Source organism: Vigna umbellata, chromosome 1 (assembly GCF_029865625.1).
Source record: "Vigna umbellata cultivar VRB3 chromosome 1, Vumbellata_1.0, whole genome shotgun sequence".
Lineage (NCBI taxonomy): Eukaryota > Viridiplantae > Streptophyta > Magnoliopsida > Fabales > Fabaceae > Vigna > Vigna umbellata.
Genome location: NC_142165.1, coordinates 55,820,070 through 55,844,191, shown reverse-complemented (window position 1 = coordinate 55,844,191; position 24,122 = coordinate 55,820,070). Strand labels below are relative to the sequence as shown.

Genomic DNA, 24,122 nt, shown 5'->3' with positions numbered 1-24,122 from the left:
TAAATATTGGTATTTAAATGAGTTAAACTCACACATTGTTAAATAATGAGATAAATAATCAATATATATATAAAAAGAAAAAGTGTAACCATATATGAGTTAAGTCTAAGCTGACGTTAACAATATTTTTAGTCACTTAGACCTTCTCATAAAGTTCGTGATCTTCCTTTGACCAAAGTTTTACCCTATCATACCAATTTTCTCTCTCAATATATTTTAATTTTATTCCTTATGTTTTATTGTCTTTTACTTTAAAAAAACACAACTTTAAATTTCTAAAATTAGAGTTTAAAAAACAGAAGAAAAGAGAGATTCAAAATTTAGAGAAACAAACACGTTACTACTATTAAAAATAAAACCATAAGTCACAAGATCAAATGTGCCACAAATGTTTTTTATCAATCTTTTAAGTTTTACATTTTTTTTACTTTCAATTTTATTCTCATTTTAACATTTAGGATTTAAGGTTGAACCCGACTTTCAAAATTTCTTACCACTATTACTACTAAAAAAACATTCCACTCACAAGAATAAAGGTGCCACCAATTTATTCTTTTATCAATCTTCTAAGTTTTACATTTTTTACTTTCAATTTTATCTCATTTTAAAAGAACCCTATTATTTATTTCTCATTTTATTTATACGTACTTATAACTATTAAAGCAAGAAATACACCTATACTCAATTAATTGAGTAAATACTAGACGCCACTAAGAGAATACAAACAAAAAAATAAATGTCTCAGTAAACAATATTAAACTAGTAATTTAATTTGAACTTACTGCACATATAGTGCACTGCATATGTAATTACTAATTTATTTAAACTATATTAATTTCTTAGAACCTCTTAAATAAGATTATAAGTATAAGATTATAAGTACTTGAATCAATGTTATCAGTATCAATATAAATAATTTAATAAAGGAAAATGACACTTGAACAACCATTTTTGACAACATTTAGACACGCGCACACGTGTCAAAATCTGAGTGATCCATTTTCATTTAATTTTTCCAACTGGACCACTCAGATTTTGACACGTGTGCGCGTGTCTAAATGTTGTCAAAAATGGTTGTTCAAGTATTATTTTCCTTTAATAAAATACTAATTCTAAGTAGGAAAAATAGTATTATTATAGTGCAATCTTAAACGATAGGATTGTATAAAATACTAATTCTAAGATAACCCGTATGACTTAAAATTATTTTTTACATATTGAAATTCTCTTATATAATTTATTTAAATTATAATAAAATTACTTGTAATAAAATCAAACAGATGAAAAAAAAACACATAAGGCAAAAGATGACTTTGAATTCTAAAATATAAATATAATAATCTTAAATTAAATAAATACTTTAACTTTATAATTAAGTTCTAAAATCGTAGTAATGACTTATATATCTTTCTGATCATGATTCCATTTTAATTTAAAACTAAAAACAAATTGATGTGAAGTAATATAAACTTAATTAATTTGGATTAGATGCTAGGACTACTATGGATTGATTGGATATTAATAATGAACACCACACTGTAAAAAACTATTACTTCTTTTCCCTTCCGTATTAGGAAAAGTGGGAAACAACTATCACCTACCTCTCTCCTTATTTAACCAAAAAAGGTTACCTATTTCTTTAACTGATTATTCTACACAGCACTTCCAGAAGATTCACAATCAATAGAGATAGATGAAATTCTTGACACGAAAATTTTCAATTCGTGCATTGCTCCATCCACACTGATACACAGAGAGACGAAGACAGTGCACAGCCAGCTCATGTTGCGGTTGTTGATTCAGTATCCCAAATACAGAATTTCAGTTACGACTAAGCACCGGATTTCGTTCCAATTCACCTCAATCAGTAATCAGTAATCATCACTACCATTTCAATTTCCCATGGCGAACCCTAAAACCAAGAGTCTTCATTCCCTGGGTGGCGAGGGCGATCCCGAATCATACGAATCGCGGTGGATTTTCCAGGAGGATGAGTATCCCTCTGAGATCGAGGACTTCGACGCCGCCGATTTACGCCACCAGCCTATGTTTGATTCTGAGGACGAGGACAATGGCGAGCATAGACTCGTTCGCACCGGTCCGCGAATCGATTCATTTGATGTCGAGGCTCTCGAGGTTCCCGGCGCTCAGAGAAACGACTACGAGGTGATTCCGAGCTTGATTTCCCGCTTATGAAGTGTTCAATTGTGATGTATTGGTGATGCGCATTGTTTTGTGTTGTTTGCATTCTCTTATTGCTTGTCGTGGTTGATTTGTGTGTTGTTACAGGATGTTAGTGTGGGGAAGGGGATTCTGTTGGCTTTTCAAACTCTCGGTGTTGTTTTTGGTGACGTTGGAACGAGTCCTTTGTATACGTTCAGTGTTATGTTCAGGAAGGCTCCTATTAATGGAAATGAAGATATTCTTGGAGCTTTATCACTTGTTTTGTACACTTTAATTTTGATTCCTTTACTGAAGTATGTGCTTGTTGTTCTTTGGGCCAATGATGATGGGGAAGGTATGTTAACTTGGGTGTTTTAATGAGAAATATTCGGTATTATTTTCTGTTCTTTCTCTTTTTCACACGGGGTTCTGCACTCAAGTTTATGCTTATTTATAACCACCGCAGGTGGTACCTTTGCATTATACTCGTTGATTTGTCGAAATGCCAAGGTGAGTCTTCTTCCCAATCAGTTGCGATCGGATGCCCGAATATCGGGCTTTAGACTGAAGGTGCCATCTCCCGAGCTTGAAAGGTCTTTAAAAATCAAGGAAAGATTAGAGAATTCGCTGACTCTTAAGAAGATTCTACTATTATTAGTTCTTGCTGGTATTTCCATGGTGATAGCTAATGGGGTAGTTACGCCGGCAATGTCAGGTTGCTTAATGCTGTTGCGTCATATCTTCTATAACTTCTTTTACAATTATATTTTGTCATATTATGTTTGACTGAAGCCAATGTCAAACTTGTAATGTAATGACATCCTGTTGCTTTTGTACCTGGTCACTGTTGTTCTTCAGTAACCACTTCTTTTCTTTATTTCTTCATATTAATTCTTTCTTTATATCTTTTTCATTCTGCAGTATTATCATCTGTTAATGGTTTGAAGGTTGGGGTAGATGCAATTAAACAAGGTATCACACTAACCTATTAACAAATTTATATTCAATAGTTATTAATTAACACTTGCATTTTAGGTTGTTATGCACAAACACAACTGGAGAACTTTGATTTCTGTCCTTCTTCTATGGAATAATTTTTTGGAGCTTTTCCTATAAAACATAGTGTTTGTGGCTGCCTTTTTGTTTATAATATTGTCTGAACTATGCGTTGGTCCTAGCATTGAACAGATTGAGTCATGTATTTGTAGAATTCTTTTGCTCTGCATGTTATTCCAACCAAAGTGTAATGGTATGGGATGAGGTTCTTAGAGTTTAGGTAATCCTGGTAGAGACTGTAGATGAATTTGGCTAAATATTGTTATTTTAGCATAATTTGAAGTTGAATTAATCTTTTCTTCTTTTTCCTCTATTATGCAGATGAAGTGGTGATGATTTCTGTTGCCTGCCTTATCGTTTTGTTCAGTGTACAGAAATATGGAACAAGTAAAGTGGGGCTTGTTGTAGGGCCTGCTTTGTTTATATGGTTTTGTTCTCTGGCGGGCATTGGTATATATAACCTTGTTAAATATGACAGCAGTGTCTTGAGGGCATTTAATCCTATTCACATATATTATTTCTTTGCAAGGAATTCAACTAAAGCATGGTATTCTCTTGGGGGCTGTATTCTGTGTGCAACTGGTAAGCACATATATGTAGGATAATGGATATGGTGTATTCAGTAATATATGTTCTGCTTCTCATGTATATTTGTGGATTCAATTCAACCCGTGTGTTTGTTTTTCTGTATTTATAAACCAATTGTTTGCATGATATTGAATGGCTAATCTCCTAGTACTCATTTGTTCTAAAGTTGAGTATAGTTGATTTGGATAGAAGTGATTTAGGTCAGTTGAATGTAATTGGTATGTGTGCCAATATTCATCTTGACCACAAATTTAACATTGGGACATGGGCACAGTGTGGGAAATTGATTATTGATGTAAAACAAGTAGGCCTTAAGTTTATGCTCGCTATCTGTCTTGATGGAACAACATGCCGAATGACTTTTATTAGAATGTGAGGTTCATTGAAGTATTAGATCTTCCTAGCTGTGGTGTGGGATAAAATTATTATTTTTAACTGCTTGACTAATTGGTAACGAATTTATTTTGATAGGGTGAATAGATTAGTAATGGACAAATTCAAAAAAGCTTTGTTTAAATCCAAGAAGTTGGGAATGGATTCATTATACTCAAGCACTGTTTGACTTTGGTTGGTTCACTTCTTGTGAGGGTATACGTCTAGGAAGACCAAAATTAAATACGTCAAATGTTCATATTTGATGAACTCAATACATCATCAAGAAGTCTGATCTGCAATTGTTACTTGTACAAATAGTCATCAGTTGGGTAATTATTTTATGACAGGACTTGACAAAAAAACAGAGAAAATAAATATTTTATTTATTACAAGTATAACTATTACATTCTCAACCCCTCTATTTGTAACAATCACACTCTTTTAAAAGAGGAAATAAAATCAGCTAAAATGAATGTGTAGATTCAAGGGATATTTTATTGATAACTATAGAGATATTATGATATTTTTATTCCTATAATCCCTTATTTATAACACTTCCCTTCAAGTTAGTAAATGAATATTGATCCCTTCTAAAAGAGGAAATAAAATCAGCTAAAATGAATGTGTAGATTCAAGGGATATTTTATTAATAACTATAGAGATATTATGATATTTTTATTCCTATAATCCCTTATTTATAACATTTCCCTTCAAGTTAGTAAATGAATATTGATCATTCCTAACTTTCGTTAGGCACATTGGTTGTGACCACATTTTCTCGATCAATTTTAATATATTTGGTCCTATCGTGAAATTATGAGCAATGCTTTCGGGTGACTTATGATCACAGTACAATTGCACATGGATGACAACTTTTATTTTAAGGTAATCTAATATGATCTTCATCTAAAGTCCTTCACACACACCTTGAGTAGGGGTTTACAATTCAACTTTTGCAGTTGAACAAGATACTCTATCTTGCTTATTGCTTCTCTAGATGGCTAGCCTTTTTAGAATAAGCAACCTCTATTTCAAGGAAATACTTGAGTGTTTCTAGGTCTTTCATATCAAATTGGCATGTGAATTTTTCCTTTAAACCCAATTTATTTATTTCATCATCTCTTACAATAATCATGTAATGGTGTGCTTTACAAATAAAGTATGATCTCCTTGACTTTGCTTATATCTTAAGGAAACCATTTGTTAAGAAGTAGACTTTAAGCCTAACTCAACCCTACAAAACCGGTTTCTAAAGTGAGGTTTGCATCCACTTATATACTATAAATTGACTTTATCTCTAGTTGATGTGGGACTTCCAACACAATCCCCTCACGCCGAGGTATATACATCTCAAATGTGGGACTAGACATTAATGGGTGGTCTGATAGCGGGTGGAACAATATTGCCAACAACACAAATCTTGCTAGGATAGGCTCTAACCTGACTTTGATACCATGTTAAGAAGTGGACTTTAAGCCTAACTCAACCCCACAAAACTAGCTTGTATGGTGAGGTTTGCATCCACTTATATATTATAAATTGACCTTATCTCTAGTCGATGTGGGACTTCCAACACCATTATTTTTGTAAATCTCCTAAACTATACTGTTGGAGATTGTTTAAGACCATATGTAAGGCCCTCTTTAGGAGGCAAGCCTAATCCCTTTCACTATGAGTATCAAATCAAGGTGGAATTTCCAGGTACAAATTTTCTAAGCTTTATGAAGAAAGACATATTTCACATCCAACATGTACAAGTCCATCCAAAATGAGTTGCCAAAGAAAGAACAACTCAAACTATATTCATTTTTGGCATGGGTGAAAAAGTCTCCTCATAGTCAATTTCATAAGTTTGAGTATACTCCTTTGCAACCAATCTAGTTTTATACCTCTTTACTCCCCATCCACCTTATGTTTTATTGTAAATATCTATTTGCACCCCACAACCTTTTTGTCTTTTGGTTTCTCAACAATCTCCCATGTTGAGTCTCTTTCCAATGCCTCCATCTCTTCTCCCATGGCTTGAGTCAAGTGCTCATTTTTCATTGAGTTTTTTAGATCAAGGTAGGCTTTGTGGCATCAATCGCAACAATAAAACTTCAATGTCTATTAGAGAGATTGTGAGTGCATATATAATGAGAAATAGGATATTTAAGACATGATCTTATTCTCTTTCTCAACTCAATGGGTAAATCCTTAGTAACATTTACCTCTTCACGGTTACCTTTATGGTTCCACACCTCTAAGGGAGACAACTCTTCTTGCTTTATAGACAAAGTGGGTCGGCTTTGATATTTTTCCCATAGAATTTGAGTTCTTCTTTACTATCAAGTGATTCTATCCTACTCGTGGTAGCTCTATCACTTAAATCTAATGACAAGAAGTAGAGATCCTTTGCTTCAAGTGCTTCCTCCCTCAAGCGAAGGACATATAAAAAGGATTTTGTTTCATGATAAGTGACATCCATTGAGATAGAGACATGATGACTCTGAGGTTGATAACATTTGTGCTCTTTATGAAAACATATTTAAGAGCTATAAGATCCAATTTATTTCAATTATGATTATGAGAGTGAAGGAAAACAACACAACCAAAGACCAATAACAAGGTTGACACTAGGGGAGAAGAGTAAAAAGATAATATACACTTAATAGCATTGATGCCATTTAAGACACAACTTGGGAACCTGTTAATGAGATGTTAATGAGACATGTGGCAGTTAATACAACTTCTCCCTGGTATGTTTTGAGAAAAGGCATTTGGAAAACAAAGCTCTAGCTACTTTTAGGAGATGATGATTCGTCCTTTCTGCAACTCATTTTGTTTTGTAGTTGTTGAAATATAATTTCTTTATTATAATTAATATTTATGTTAGGGTTTTGTTAGGGACTTCCTGCCCTTTTACTTTTTAGAACTACTGTCTCCTATAAATACAGTAGTAAGTTGTATCAGATATACTAAGTGAAAAATAAGACTTTTCAGCTTCTCTAACTCTTCAAGTTGGTATCAAGAGCCGAACCTCTTTGTCTTCCTCGTCTATCATCATCGAAGCCGTCGTCTCTTTGTCATTTCTCTGCTGTCCGTAGTTCGCTCTGCTGTCCGCAGTCGCCGTAGTGTGTTTTGGTTCTTGTTTCTCCGTTTCGTTGGCTTGGGCTCATACCTAGGGTTTCCTCCCTCACGTTATTTGAAACCCTAAGTCCCATTTCTTCTTACAGTTTTAAAATGGGCTCTTCTATTGGAATTAATTCCTCTGATATTTGGGGACCAAGTCATGTTACTTCTTTTGATTTTAATTATTTTGTAACCTTCATTGATGAATTCTCTCGATGTACTTGGGTTTATTTAATGAAAGAGAGATCTGAACTTTTGCAATATTTGTGTCCTTTTTTAATGAAATTAAGAACCAATTTGGGAAGACAATTAAAATCCTCAGAAGTGATAATGCTAAGGAATATTTTTCTGTAGCATTTTCTTCATTCCTATCTTCCCAAGGAATTTTACACCAGTCAACATGTCCCCACACTTCACAACAAAATGGCATTGCAGAGAGAAAGAATAGACATCTCATTGAAACTGCACGCTCCCTGATGTTGAATACCATTGTTCCTGTTCATCATTGGGGTGATGCAGTCCTCACTGCCTGTTTTCTGATCAATAGGATGCCTTCTTCATAAAGTCCCTCACTCTGTCATTTTTCCAAATGACCCTCTATACCATGTCTCTCCTTGTATATTCGGATATACTTGTTTTGTTCATAATGTTTCTCCAAGTCTTGATAAACGCTCTGCAAAAGCTATTAAGTGTGTCTTTTTGGGATACTCTCGTCTTCAGAAAGGGTATAAATGTTATTCTTCCTCAACCAAGAGGTATTATATGTCTACTGATGTCACATTCTTTGAGGATACACCTTTTTTTCTTGTCCTCCATGGAGGACCGTTCATTTGTTCAACAAATGTTTCCTCTACCATCATGTGATCCCTTGGTTACTCCTGCTTCTTTACCTCAAACTCAAAATGCAAATGACATTGTTCCTCCACCTCTTCTCACATATCAGCATCGAACACAATCTCAAACTCAGAACACCGAAGATCGTCGAGACTCATATCCTCCTCCATCAGATTCCCAAACCATGGATCATTCATCCTCCTCACCCTCTCTTGACTTAGATAATAATTAGCCTATTGCCCTTCGGAAAGGTATTCGCTCTACTCATAATCCTTATCCTGTTTATAATTTTTTGAGTTATCATCCTTTGTCTCCTCCATATTTCTCTTTTGTTTCCTCCTTATGTTCCAAAAAGGTTCCCAATAATGTTCGTGATGCACTTGGTCATCCTGGATGGTGACAAATGATTGATGAAATCCACTTGGGACCTTGTTCCTCTTCCTCCTGGTAAGAAGCCTGTTGGTTGTAGATGGGTTTATGCTATTAAGGTTGGTCCTACTGGTGCAATCGATTGTCTCGAAGCTCGTCTGGTAGCTAAGGGGTATACTCAAGTCTATGGCCTCGACTATTGTGATACCTTTTCTCCTATGGCCAAAACCAGTACTGTTTGTATTTTTCTTGCTATGGCTACCATTTGTCAATGGCCCCTTTACCAGTTGGACATTAAAAATGCTTTTCTTCATGGTGATCTAGAAGAAGAGATATACATGGAGCAACCTCCTGGGTTTGTTGCTCAGGGGGAGTCTGGGTTAGTTTGTAAATTACATCGTTCCCTTTATGGCTTGAAGCAATCACCTCGAGCTTGGTTTGGTAAATTTAGTCGGGTTGTGCAGAATTTTGGATTGAAACGATGTGAGGCGGATCATTCAGTATTTTATGGTCACTCTTCTCCTAATAAATGTGTTTATCTTATGGTTTATGTTGATGATATTGTCATTATAGGAAATGACATCACTAGAATTGCTCAATTAAAGAATCATTTGTTCAACCACTTTCAGACCAAAGATCTGGGTCGGCTAAAATATTTCCTTGGTATTGAAGTGGCACAATCAAAGGAAGGTGTCATCAGTTCACAAAGAAAATATGCTCTTGATATTTTGGAGGAAATAGGCCTGACAAATTGCAAGCCCATTGATAGTCCTATGGACTCAAATCAAAAGTTAATGAAAGACCAAGGTGAACTTTTCTCAGACCTAGAGAGATATAGAAGGCTAGTTGGAAAACTCATCTATCTTACCATAGCAAGACCTGATCTTTCTTATCCGGTGAGAGTTGAGTTAATTTATGCAAAATCCACATGTTGATCATTGGAATGCAGTGATTCGCATTCTCAGATATGTAAAAGGGAACCCAAGACAAAGATTGTTGTATGACGGCAAGGGAAACACTTGAGTTGAAGGATATTGTGATGCAGATTTGGCTGGTTGTCCAATTGACAGAAGATCTACCAGAGGATATTGTGTTTTACTTGGAGGGAACCTTGTATCTTGGAAAAGTAAGAAACAAAGTGTTGTTGCTCGATCTAGTGCTGAAGCTGAGTATCGATCTATGGCTCTAATTACATGTGAGCTTGTGTGGATTAGACAACTCCTTCAAGAGTTGAAATTTTGTGAAAATAAGCTGATGAAGTTGGATATTGTGTTTTACTTGGAGGGAACCTTGTATCCTGGAAAAGTAAGAAATAAAGTGTTGTTGCTCGATCTAGTGCTGAAGTCGAGTATCGATCTAACTACATGTGAGATTGTGTGGATTAGACAACTCCTTCAAGAGTTGAAATTTTGTGAAAATAAGCTGATGAAGTTGTACTGTGGCAATCAAGCCACCCTTCACATTGCCTCCAACCCAGTGTTTCATGAAAGAACAAACACATAGAGATTGATTGTCATTTTATTAGATAGAAGTTGTTGTCAAAGGATCTTGTTACTGAGTTTGTCAACTGTAATGAACAACTCGTAGACATTCTGACCAAATCTCTAAGGGGACCTAGAATTCAATTTATATGTTCCAAACTTGGTGCATATGATCTATATGCTCCAACTTGAGGGGGAGTGTGGAAATATAATATCTCTATTATTATTAATATTTATGTTAGGGTTTTGTTAGGGGCTTCCCGCCCTTTTACTTTTTAGAACTACTATCTCCTATGAATACAATAGTAAGTTGTATCAGATTTACTAAGTGAAAAATAAGACTTTTCAGCTTCTCTAACTCTCCAAGTGTAGTGTTAACACATATTTTCTCAATACATGATAGGTTCCTAAACTTGGAACCTAATCAAGAACTCCCTCACAGTCTCTCACACCCAGAAAACAGAGAGAAATATATGGTGAATTGTGTATTATTAACAGAAAAAATAGTGTGTGTATACAAGATCCAGAGGCATAACCCTCTTCACAGGTCAATGGTCTGTTAACAAACAATGTACTCAAAAACTACCTTCTAACTATCCAAACAATCTATTTATACAATTCCTCTACCTTCTTTCCTAATCCCATTTCCCATTATACCCTTATATCCCAAATACCCTATATCCTAACATTACACCCCCTCAGAACAATCTTGTCCTCAAGGTTGGAACCGGAAAGCTCGATCTCATGGCTCCTCTTCATCAACCTGTTACCATATGAAGGGAACCCACTGGATGCTGCCCTCCAATTCAGGTCTGGAGGCTTGGGTGGTGGCCATTTCTCCTCAATGACTTCCATTCCTCCTCTTTCCTTCTTATCACCCCCGAATTCCACACCAAGGTCCACGGTTCTACTTCCTTTATTTTTAACAAAGCTTCTGGCTCCACCCACCTTCTAGCTAGTGTTGGATCCCCCTTGCTGAATACCTTCTTCCCTCTTTGATTGAACACCCTAGTCAATATCGTTCGGTTTCGTCCAATAATGGTCAACACCGTTCGGTTCCGTCCTATTTTGGTCAACACCGTTCGGTTTCATTCTATAATGGCCGATACCGTTCGGTTTCTTCCTATAATGTGGACCACCGTTCGGTTTCGTCTTTTAATGGTCAATACCGTTCGGTCCTCTATCGAACATTGCAACTTCATTGCTTTTGGCTGAATAGGGCCTCCAGTCGAGAGAGTGGACAACTCCGTCTACTTCAGGTCTAATTCTGTCTCGGACCGCTCGGCAACCTCACCTGGGATATTGCGCTCGACCTCGAACTGCTCGGCAACACTCGATCTACCGTTTGGTTCCTTCCTGCTAACTTCAACCGTTCGGTCCGTGTTGGTTTTCTTCCTCTGCTCATCCTCCAAGCTCACCTGGTACGGTTGGGTATCCTCCATAGGTAAACCCCGATCCTCTACTAGTACCTTGCGTATGAAACTATGGCTGGCTCCTCGCATTCGTCCCCCAAATGAACGGTGACCCGCCAAAATCTTGAGGTCTTGTACAGACTTGTCCACCGTCCCTTTCTGTTTGGATGCCGCCAAACGCTCAATGATGGTTCCAAACCGTATCACCAGGGCTTCCTTCAAACCATTCCAAGAACGATTCTTGCCTTTCTCCTTCCAGGCTCTGAACCAGTAACTCGCGCTTCCCTCCATGCTAATGGCTGCCCGACGCACCTTTTCTTCCTCCTTCACCCCCTGGGTCTCAAAAACTGTCTCCGCCCTAGCAATCCAGCCCATCGCATCAAACCCTTCGAAAACGGGTAAATCTACTCTCCTCTCCCTGCTGGGTTGCACTTCATGGCGTTCATCCCCTCTCTCCCCTTCCTCTTCCTTTCGCCGGTCCCAATGTTGGTCGTCCTGGTTGTGGCCTCGACCACCCAACATCCTTATGATTTCTTGCAAATCTTGGCGTATTGCAGTATAATCTTGGCGTATTGCAGCATAATCTTGGCATATTGCTACATAATCGCAGCTTCCCTGTCTGCACTGTCATTCTATCAACCGCAATTTCTTTCACCCTCACCCGATTCTGGCGGCGTCTCGATCCAGCAGGTCGGACCAATTGATAGGTTCCTAAATTGGGAACCTAATCAAGAACTCCCTCACAGTCTCTCACGCCCAGAAAACAGAGAGAAATATATGGTGAATTGTGTATTATTAATAGAAAAAATAGTGTGTGTATACAAGATCTTAGACTTTGAGTTTAAACCTAAATCAAACCCTCAAAATTGGTTTGTGAGGTGACATTTGTGCCCCTCTTTTATATTTTATTTTAGCTATACCACTGGTGGATATGAGATCTCCAACAATTCTAAAATATAAAAGTGGTATCTTTGCTTTAGACTTCTTTATTTTAGATATGGAGTACTTGCTTAGTGAACTTGGAAGCTATACTCAAGGTGGTCAGTTTAGAATGTCGATTGAAAATGTGGTAGTGGAAGGGTCCCACACCTGTAAAAGGTCTATCCCCTCACTTGATAAGACTTCCAATGATAGAATGAACTGAAAACTAAGATGCATTGGAACTGTTAGAATCCTAAATGCTTACTGAAACAAAATTTTATCTAGAAAAACATCACTAGGTCTATTTTATTGATAACTTTTAAGAAAGGGGAATTTAACCCTAACTGAACTTCAGAAAATTGGTTTGAAATGTAAGGTTTGCATCTACTTACATGTTTTAACTCGACCATATCTCTAGTCGGTTTAGGATGTCTTACGTGAATTTAATTTTCTTTTGTTTTTTCTTATATATATATATATATATATATATATATATATTATAAATAGACCATATCTTTAGTCAATGTTGGACCTCCGGCACACCACCCCACACTAAGGACTAGACATCTAGAGTGTGAGACTAGAGGGGAGCCTAATAGAAGGTAATATGATAGGTCTAACAAACTTGATTATGTTAAGACTTTGAATGACTTTTATACCTTTTTAAAAAAAGTGAAATTTAAGCTTAACTCAAGTATAAAACTGGCTTGCTAGGTGAGGTTTACACCCACCTATATACTATAATTTGGCTATATTACTAGCTAATGTAGGATCTGCAACAATATTAATCATACCAATAACATTCTCATCATCTCTACTTTTGTAATAATCAAATCCTTTAACAAAAGGAAATAAAAATATGCTTAAATGAATAGGGAGATTTTGAAGATATTTTTTCCTAATATTGTGGAAATATTGGGATTATTTTTATCCTAATAATATGCTATCTACAACATTATCCCTGCCTTTTGAAACCAATCTCTTGTTATTGTAATGTGGTGAATAAGCAATTTGCATTTTGGAATTGCTAAGGTACATATTATTTTGAACTGTTGATTAACATTGTTACTGGATCTCGTTATAGGCTCGGAGGCAATGTTTGCAGATCTTTGCTATTTCCCTGTGCGGTCAGTTCAGGTAATGAATGCTGACTATGTTATAACTGACACAGCTTATGTTTCCATTATTGTACTTTCTGTATCTTATAAGCTAATATCTGATGAGACCGATGGTGGTTTTTTTGTAGCTTACATTTGTATTTCTTGTTTTACCGTGCCTACTGTTGGGATATTTGGGTCAAGCTGCATACCTTATGGAAAACCATGCTGATGCTGGCAATGCTTTCTATTCTTCTGTTCCAAGTAAGTTTAGTCTACTTGGTTTCTGTACTAGTGTTTATCAACATTTCCAGTGACATTTCTTTGCACTTTATAGAACCTTCATCTAAGACTATTTTGTGTCTGCAGGTGGGGCATTCTGGCCAACATTCCTCATTGCTAACATTGCTGCATTAATTGCAAGTCGGGCTATGACAACAGCCACATTTTCTTGTATAAAACAGTCTGCTGCACTTGGTTGTTTCCCTCGTCTTAAAATAGTTCATACCTCTCGGAAATTTATGGGACAGATCTATATCCCTGTCATAAACTGGTTTCTCTTGACTGTTTCTTTGGTGTTTGTCTGTACTATATCCAGCCTTGATGAGATTGGAAATGCATATGGTAATGATTTTGTTTCAATTTCTCTATTTTTATTTCTAGATAATTTTGTCATTTTTGTCAGCGTATTCACATGACATGTCAAATTTTAAATCATGTTACTTTTTTATGGGATCAATGCATATTGATACTGATTGGAAAGACATTGAGTTTCTCTCTTATAATCACACTTGGAAGAATAACAAAACTGGAGGTCGAGCCTTGACCAAATTTTCTTTAAGAAACCTTTAAAGCGTATAAAATAAAACCATTATTTGTGCAGTTTTACAAGTACTGACTTTATTTTCAGAAAAAAATGACATTCTGTATAAATAAAGATATAATTATCTTGCACTCACAGCATTTTTAAGAGGTGGCGGTTATCATTTTATTCCAAATGGATGTGGTCAAACAGGCAGGTTACCGGTTTTCAAGGTTAGGTCATGTCAAAAGCTTCAAAAAGGGCTTTACCCACACCAACTGATTTGGAACCAAACAAAAAAGATGTGGTGTTTGGTCCTAGTGGTCGAACTAACCTTCATTGGAAACTGGCAGTCTACTTCAGAACAAGCTTTCACCTTACTTGTAAATTTGTAAAATGAATACATCAATAATAATTTGATTCTTACTGGGAGGAGGGAGTTAATCTTTCATTGATTTTTATAGACTTAATTTACCTTTGTTATTATTTTACTATACTACATAAAATTATATAAAATTGTTTTCAGCTTGTTCCTTTGTCTTCTTTCAGGCATTGCTGAGCTGGGTGTGATGATGATGACCACTATTTTAGTAACTCTTGTTATGCTTCTTATATGGCAGATTCACATCATTGTAGTGCTGATTTTTGCAGTAGTCTTCCTGGGATTGGAGTTGACTTTCTTTTCATCAGTTTTGTGGAGTGTAACAGATGGAAGTTGGATCATATTGGTCTTTGCAGTATTAATGTTTTTTATAATGTTTGTATGGAATTATGGCAGCAAGCTCAAATATGAAACTGAAGTAAAGCAAAAACTGTCAATGGATTTGATGCGAGAATTAGGCTGTAATCTTGGGACAATACGAGCTCCTGGAATCGGTTTGCTCTATAATGAGTTGGTGAAAGGAATTCCAGGCATTTTTGGCCATTTTCTAACCACGCTTCCAGCTATACACTCTATGATTATATTAGTGAGTATTAAATATGTTCCAGTTCCTATGGTTCCTCAAAGTGAAAGGTTTCTTTTTCGGCGAGTTTGCCAGAGAAGCTATCATATATTTCGCTGCATTGCCAGGTAATAAATAAGCTAAATATTTTACATTTTGGGATATTTGTGCGTTTTTCATCTGTATTGGATCAGTGAAAGTGTTATCTTTTAAAAAGCCAAATAGGTTGTGAAAAAGAAGTCCTACATACATGTTACTTTTGGAATTGTGCTATAGCTTTACTTGAAATCTCAAGGAAAATAGTCAATAATACAAGGAAAAGTCTCGATGATGTGATTGTTGGTAAAGTATTTAGTTCAGGACAATTGATAAGTTGCTAATTTGAGTTAATCAATGGTTGCTCTTTAGCCACTTTTCACTAGTCATAAACAGGATTACTTTTTACTATATTTTTTGTATATTTTCCTGGAATATATACTTTAATTAAAGTTTCATTTTTCTCAATTCTATAAGCCGGATCAGAACATTTTACATTTTCAACAGGTATGGTTACAAAGATGTTCGAAAAGAAAATCACCAGACTTTTGAGCAACTGTTGATGGAAAGCCTAGAGAAGTTTATACGTCGTGAAGCTCAGGAGAGGTCACTCGAGAGTGATGGGGATGATGATTCTGATTCTGAGGATGAGTACTCTGGTTCTAGGGTTCTCATAGCTCCCAATGGGAGTGTTTATTCTCTTGGCGTCCCTCTTCTGGCTGATTTTATTGATACAAACATACCCATACCCAATTTGGAAGCAAGCACATCTGAGGATGCAAACCCTGAATCTCCTAAGCCCCCAGTGCTTGATGCTGAGCAGAGTCTTGAGAGAGAATTATCTTTTATACGCAAGGCTAAAGAATCTGGAGTGGTTTACCTTCTTGGTCATGGGGATATAAGGGCTAGGAAAGACTCATGGTTTATCAAGAAGCTAATTATAAATTATTTTTATTCTTTTCTGAGAAAGAACTGCCGGAGGGGGATCACAAATTTAAGTGTACCCCATTCACATTTGATGCAGGTTGGCATGACCTACATGGTTTAACCATCAATTTTCCGACCCCAACATTTGACAGGTAATTTGAAATTATAATTTGGTAGCAGTGAGTTGGTCTTGGAAAGGTCTCATTTTGCAGTTCTAGTTGCATGATCGTAACTTTTTTGGGTCCTCAAATTGCTATGTATCTTTCTAGCTCATAATCTGGACCCTGTTCCAATGTTTTTTATGGTTGTGAGCTTGGATTGTAGATATATGGAAATGACATAGCTATGAGCAAAAAATAGAAAAGAAAAGAAAAAGAAGATAAATGTAGAATTGTCATTACAAAAAAGAAACTGTAGGCTGTTATGTACACATATCGTGGATGTGCCAAATTCCACCTGAACACGAATTTTGTACTATCTAAAGACAAATTTCTGTAGTTTGCGTTAGCTCTTTACCTGATCTCATCTTACAAGTCATTTTAGTGATTAGACTACAAGACATATGGCCCTTGAAGATTTTATCGTTGTGGATTTTTTAGTTTTTGATGAGAAAATAGATTATGGTAATAAAAAAACTGATAATACCTATTTTAAAACAGATATTAATTTTGATTTTTTTACACTGAGGGTTAATAGTTAATAGTTGGAAATTGAAAAAACTGAGGAACCAATACTTCATCCCAACTACGCATTTTGAAGTTTTATTTGAAACTATAGTTGTATTCTAAAAGGCTTTCTGACTACACTTGGAGATTTTAAGATGCAGAAATATAAATGGATTTTACTGCAGTCCCTTTCAAATCTTATTATAAACAACAAAAAGACCAAGGAACAAGGAATAATGAACCTGCCATAAGTGGAAAATAGAGAAAAGCTTATGGTTGAAAGAGAAAGCTAGAGAGCTCATAAAGAGAGAAACTTATGAGAATCAAATAGAAGTACCAACCAGTAAAATGATTGGTGCAATTTATTCTTTTTCATATTACATAAATTGCTTTATTAGTTTTCGCCGTTTCCTGAAGGTGTGAATCTTTCAATTCTATGCATCCGAATTTTCCTGTAAACCGATTTCCTTTCATCCGAGGACGATCGCACCCATAAATCAAAGGTTAGCAGTATACACACCGAGCTGACGTCAGGAGAGTCCGCTGTTCTGCTTTGTGCCTGCGTGTATCCAACATCTAGTATGGTCGGCTTGTTTTCCGGTTTTGTTGTGCCAGATCAGCATCTACATGGATTTTGGTATTTGGCGATGTACTATATATTTGTTTCTGCTTTGAGGAAAATTTGAATCTCAAAAGTATCGAGTTGGTCATTACACCAATGGAACTCAGCCCCATGAGAGCCCCTGCAATTGATGGAGTCAGAATAGTTCCATTTATGGGAAATAACACTCCAGCTGCAATTGGAATTCCTACCTGTATACAGATAGAGGTTTAAATACACCATGAAGGTTGAATAACAATATAGAACAATATTTTTCCAGATATTTCAAAATCGCAAATAACAGAAACATTAAACCAACAAAAATAAAGTATCAGTCCTAAATTCAGTTGAATTTGGTACATGAAACAGGTGGAGATTATCTGCGCTGATACCGCATGTTAATAAAATTCGGACACCGATTGTATTTGCATTTTGATGTGGAGTGTTTTATTTAACTGTAAATGAAAGAAGCAGAACACTTAAAACCCAAGCTGTCTCAAAGAAGAAAGTATAATTAGTTGCTATATTTAAAGCTTAGATTTCATTTGAAGCATGACTTTGATTTGTCTCATTCATACAACTACTACCACCAAGACCTTACCCTACTCGGTGAAGTAAACTATTATCATATATCACCAGGCATGGTTAAACCCCAAACTTTTGAGAGATGATCCCTTTTAATAATTTTCTCTAACCTTCGAACAAGAACCATGCAATATATTTAATCGATGCCTTCAATGGTAATCTTTGTCCTTGTCCTAATAATCTTATTGATTTCTATAACACCAATATTCCCTTGTATAGAATTTGTATCCCACACTTCTCCGCACGGTGAGCTTGACAGTTCCACTTCCAATATTTATTTATCAAAAATACTTTCATCAAGTGTTTTTTAAGTTTAGTATTTATTAGACATTCTAAATGTTAAAATGACATAAAAGTAAGAAGATAAAAGAACAACAGTTCTTAAACATAAAAAGGATGTAAAGAGGAATTCTTGAGATAAAATTATAATTTATAAAGTATATTTCTTTTCTTATATAAAATATTTCTTTTATTTGTTATAAAGTACCCATAATTTTTTAATTTCATACCTCTATAAGCTGACTTTGATTGAGTAGTTAACAAGTAAATTAATAGTTCATTAATAACTAAATTTATTTCCATCTCTAACCATATTCCTTCATCGGAAAGGTCTTTTGCTGATAATCAAAATATAAAATGCTAAGAACATTTTTTACATTTCAACAAGAAACTTTTCTATGCGAAACAAAAAATCAAATTTGTAATGGAAATGAATTAAGCATGTGGAAAATTCTTAGATATACACGCGGATCAATTTCTATATTTAGGTGGTAGAAGAACTTACAATGTTGTAGACGAAAGCCCACCAAAGATTCTGCTTTACAGTATTCATGGTCAACCTACTAAGCTCCAAGGCATCAAGTACCTGCAATTAAATAAAAAGATTAATTATCTACTAACATTCGATTGTCTAAATCAACCACATCGAAGAAATATTCTGGGTGCACATAATAAAGTGTCTTAGCAGAAATAAAGGCATCGAGAACGTAACCTAATCATTTTTTGGTTATTGAAGTAAAAATACGTACTTCATGTAAATCAACTACTTTCAATCCACACCCAGGTGTCTCCTAGAATCTCAAGTGCACTAAAAGAAAAATGAGAAAAGTGTTAAATAAAACCGGTTCCAATCCTATATATTTGTTAAGAAGTAGATTTTGAGTCTAATTCAACCCCATAAAACCGACTTGTAAGATGAGATTTGCACTCACTTATATATTATAAATTGGTCTTATCTCTAGTCGATTGAGACTTCCAACACACCCTCCTCACGCCGAGGTATATACATCCCGAGCGTGAGACTAGACATTATTGAGTGGTCCAATAGTGGCCTGATAGCTGGTGGAATAATATGTCCACACAAATTTCGCTAGGATAGGCTTTAACCTGGCTCTGATATCATATTAAGATCCCACAAAACCGGCTTGTAAGGTGAGGTTTACACCCGCTTATATACTCTAAATTGGTTTTATCTCTAGTCGACGTGGAACTTCCAACAATATTTTATTAGTGCAACATTCCAACGAGTTTGTCTTCTAAACTTTCAAAAGTGAGTATAAGCTAAGAGGCTCATTGACTAGTCAACAGAACCATCAAAAGGGCTGTTTCCAAAATACAAAAAGAGATTGAAAGATGAAGTCAAATAATAAAATATTTCAAAAATAATTGAATAGAATAGAACATAACTTCTAACAAATATAAGAATGTTTTAAGAAAATACTTAATTAAATAACAATGACCTGTGACAGCTGGTTGCGCATTAATACAATAGAAGACACCTCACTAGCAGCCCCGACACCTCCACCTAATGCAATACCAACATGTGAAGAAGCCAGGGCAGCTGCATCGTTAATTCCATCACCAACCATAGCAACAATGTTCTTATCTTTCTGTAGTTCATTTATGAACTTCTTTTTCTCATCTGGTTTCACTTCAGATAGCACCTGCAAATGGCAACATAAACCAGACATTAAATAAACAATTTTTTCTGTTTATTAAAAAAATATTAACAAGAAAAAAATATTTAGGTACACAAGAATTCAGATCCAAGACATTTATATCTACCTGTTATAAAAGACGGATTATTGGATAAAAATATCCTCAATATTTTATATTGATTAGGAGATTTTAGCATATTTTCTTTCCCTATTTAGAGTTTGATTGTTAGAAATAGAGGTGATGAGAATGTAATGGGTGTGATTATTATCTATAAAATAATTCTTCTTTTCCTTGTATAGTTCAAGTTGGTTAGAGATCTTGATCTTGGAAGCTCTATTTTCACTGCCATGTAAATAGCTGCTACTGCTGTTACTCTATCGCCGCCACTGTTGAGGTCTGATGAGGTCAATAGTGAGCTAGAAAGGTGCACCCTAGTAGAGTTGCCACGTGCCACCAGTACCAGCTGTTAGTATACACACTATAGTTAATTGTCAAATGTATTGTACAGCTTATTTTCTTTGTATAGTTGTAGGTTTACCTGTAAACTGTTTTACTACTTTGTACAACTGTCAATTCTTATAATAGCTAGTAGTAAACTATATCTATAAATACATCTTGTACCTAAGGTTCTAAGTGTGCTACAATAATAAAAATATTCAGTTCTCTATATTTTCTCTATTCAATTTCTCTAAGATAGTATCTAGAGTTTTTTCTTCAACAATCTAGCTTCTTCAAGTTCTTCATTGATTTCCTTATTGTTCAAGTTGCGATTGCTTCCACTTCATCCTCTTCTAATTTCAATCAGTAATTATTCGAGGTTGATTCACTTCCTTAATTCACGTTTTCAATTGGTGATATGTTCTCAATTCAGCTCGAAATTGATTCAGCTTCGTTAATTTGAGGTTTCAATCAGTGAATTGATCCTGATCTGACTCGTGATTGCTTCTTTTCAAGTGTTTTCCATTTCAATTGGTGAATTGTTCTTTGTTCCTAATTTTCTCTGTTCAATTGTATCTCTGAATTTGCACTTTGCGAAGGCTTCACTCGCTTTGCTCATGGTGATTTGGCTATGCATAGAGTGAATTGCTGGTTTCTCTGATTCTTTTTGCTAAGCGTTTCTGTTTGCTTTGCAGTCTTCATAATTCTGCTTGCTATGGCTTTTGCTTCGTTTCCTACATCTACTGCTATGAAATTGGATGATTCTAACTACTTATATTGGCATCAATATGTTGAGCCAGTAATTAAGTCACATAAACTCCAGCGTTTTGTTGTTAATCTAGTGGTTCCATCTAGATATCTCAATGAACATGACTGTGCTGCTAACACTGTTAATCCTAAATATGAAGCTTGGGAAGTTCAAGATCAAACACTGCTAGTGTGACTTCAGTCTACTCTCTCCAAATCTGTTATGTCTCGTTTTTGGATGCACTCATTCCTATGAGGTGAGGGAGAAGATTGATGAGTACTTTAGTCTCCAGACTAAATCTCATGCGGGACAGCTACGTACTGCTATGCAAGGTATCAAACTTGACTCCAAATTGATAGAGGAGTACTTGCTAAAAATTAAGAGCTATGTTGATGAACTTGTTGGAGTTGGTGTTCCTATCAGGCATGAAGAACCTGTTGATGCCATCTTGGATCTAATTATGCTTCCGTTGTTTATGTCATTGAAAGTAAGAAATGCATTCCTTCCATTACTGAGATTGAAGCTCTCTTGTATGGTCATGAAAACATGGCTTACTCGTTATGTACAAGAGACTCAGCTTAATCACACCATCTCTAAACTACACTCAAGTCTCTTACTCTCGTGGTGCTAATAAATAGGAGGTTTTCAAGGATCCTTTCATGGTGGAGGTCTTGGCAAAGGACGAGGTGGAGGTTTGCTAACTTTCAATGCCAAATTTGTCTAAAATTTGGTCATACAACCAATGTCTGCACTTCAAATTTGATTTCTCTAATCAGATGCATGAGTCACTGTTTTTTATTGATCCAGCTCACAACAATCTATTCCCTATTCAGCTGGTTCATAGAAGACTTCAAACACTTGGCTGAATCTGAATGCTAAATCTAATAACAATAATCAACCTAATTCTATGTTGATGAAGTCTAACTCTCAAGGTAATGCTAATACTTCTGGATACCAGATTCTGCTGCCAGTTTTCATGTCATTGGTGAACCACCAAATATTAAACAACTCCAACAATTTGAAGGTCCAAATCAGATATTCATCGCAAATGGTGCTGGTTCATCTTCTTTTGTATCACCTTATGATTCTAGAGTCTTGTTTCAGTTAAAAAATTGTTAAGTGTTACTTTGTTTGTGTTAGATATAGTGTTTTATGTTAATTAGGAAAACATAGTCCCTATGTTAATTATGTTGTTTTTACATATTCATTTGTATTTGGGCTTAGCCCACATTCTCATTATTGTAAATACATTATCCTATGTATATTTTCTACACAAGGGAGATTAATCCTATATCTAGTTTTACTATATTCAATATTTGATAGTCAATATTTGAATTTAAATTCATTGAAAGAGGATTCTCTTGGTTCTTGTCACAGAACACTCGTTCTTATCAAAGATTGAGATCTTTGTGGAATATGCTAGTCTCCATCTCTGTATTATTTTCGCATTCTTCTCTGATTTTCTTTGTTTATGCTTCCCAAATGATAAAATCCTATCCAAGAAAGAGTATGCTCGTTGGCACAGTTATGGAGTTTCCATCTCTTCTCATGGCCTTTATCATCTCTGCCCTTCTATGCTAGTCTCCATCTTTGTATTATTTTCGCATTCTTCTCCGATTTTCTTTGTTTATGCTTCCCAAATGATAAAATCCTATCCAAGAAAGAATATGCTCGTTGGCACAGTTATGGAGTTTCCATCTCTTCTCATGGCCTTTATCATCTCTGCCCTTCTATGCTAGTCAAAAGTATGTTTTATTGTAAGGGGGGAAGAAACCATGAGTTCTAATGCTTAATAGAGGAATCTCCAACGTTGGTTCTACCATGAAAATAGGAAAAAAATGGGTCCTCAAGGGATCAAACAACGGATGGAAATCTAATCATACTAAAGAGACATGCTTCAAACCCCACAAAGAGATAAAGTCTTGGAACGCAAGGGAGCAAACAAAGGAACCTCAGAGATGGGCAAGTGATACAACCTTAGAACATGAAGAAATAGATCAACCCATTGCTTCACCTCAACTAGATGTTGTTATAAAAGTCTATAAGGAGGAAATATATCATTTGAGAACACCAATTAAATGAATGCTTAAGTTCTCTAGATCATTTACTTTGGTCATAAAAGGTAAGAGTTGGTCCTATGTCTCATGGTTTTTGGATTATTGATTTTGGAGCAACTAATCACACCACTCCATTTCCTATGCTCTTCAATTCATATGTCAAAATGATTGGAGAACAACTCATTAAAATTGCAAATGATGACAGTGTATCCATATATGGATCCAAGAACATAACTTTAGAATCATATATTATATAAAGGAATGCTTTACATGTCTCACAATTATCATATGCCACAAGCAACACCATAAACATGAGCAAGTTCCCAAATATGGCTTCATCATAGAAGACTTGGACATCCATTATTCAACCCTATCAAACCCATGTCACCTCATTTGTTTTCCATAAAGCCTATTGAGTCTTTCAAATGTATTTGTTTTAAAGTATCATTGTGCATCCTTTCCCTTAGTAATTTCTTATTTGATTAAATTTAATTTGACATTTGGGGACTATTTTTATAATCTATTTTTGGAGTAAAATGGTTTGTTACTTTGATTGTCGATTGTATTTGTCACACGGACATGTTATAAAAAGTAAATTTGAGGTCTTTCAATTCTCTATTAATTTTTTTGCTTGATCCAAAATGAATTTGGAAAAGGCATCAAAAGAATGAGATTTGATATTGGTAATGAATTTGTGAATCATGAATTCTTCAAAGTTTTGTCTCCTAATAATATTGTTCATAAACTAAAATGTGAAATACTCCACAACAAAACACATTTGTAGAAAGAAGTAGCTAGAGCCCTTCTTTTCAAGATGTCTATTCCTTAAACCTACTAGGAAAAAGCTATGTTAATTGACACATACCTCATTAATAAGTTATTCATGCTTGATACGACCTTAGTCCTACCGAGTCTTTATTGTCAATTGTTTTTTGTTTTTCTCTTAGAGTAAAGTCTACCTAATTGGGTTTTCT

The 24,122-nt window shown here is 35.3% G+C and overlaps 2 protein-coding genes across 3 annotated transcripts in view; one reads left to right on the top strand and one right to left on the bottom strand.

Annotated features, from left to right (window-relative positions):
* Positions 1-1,634: 1,634 nt before the first annotated feature.
* LOC124847417 (potassium transporter 7-like) lies at positions 1,635-16,631 on the top strand. The gene is made up of 10 exons (XM_047324903.2): positions 1,635-2,166; positions 2,290-2,518; positions 2,630-2,878; positions 3,085-3,135; positions 3,541-3,801; positions 13,395-13,447; positions 13,557-13,671; positions 13,777-14,031; positions 14,759-15,281; positions 15,697-16,631. Exons 1-10 carry the CDS (start codon positions 1,903-1,905, stop codon positions 16,235-16,237), a joined length of 2,541 nt encoding a protein of 846 aa, XP_047180859.2. The 5' UTR covers positions 1,635-1,902; the 3' UTR covers positions 16,238-16,631.
* Positions 16,632-17,005: 374 nt separating this feature from the next.
* PAA1 (P-type ATP-ase 1) overlaps positions 17,006-24,122 on the bottom strand; it is a 28,665-nt gene continuing 21,548 nt past the window's right edge. The window contains exons 15-17 of one of the 2 annotated variants that reach the window (XM_047324900.2): positions 19,707-19,910; positions 18,752-18,832; positions 17,006-17,594 (exon numbers count right to left, since the gene is read on the bottom strand). In XM_047324900.2, coding sequence (XP_047180856.1) covers positions 17,358-17,594; positions 18,752-18,832; positions 19,707-19,910 — 522 coding nt within the window. In that variant the 3' untranslated portion in view covers positions 17,006-17,357. The remainder of the gene's footprint in view (positions 17,595-18,751; positions 18,833-19,706; positions 19,911-24,122) is intronic. The other variant, XM_088103843.1, reaches the window with a different exon arrangement.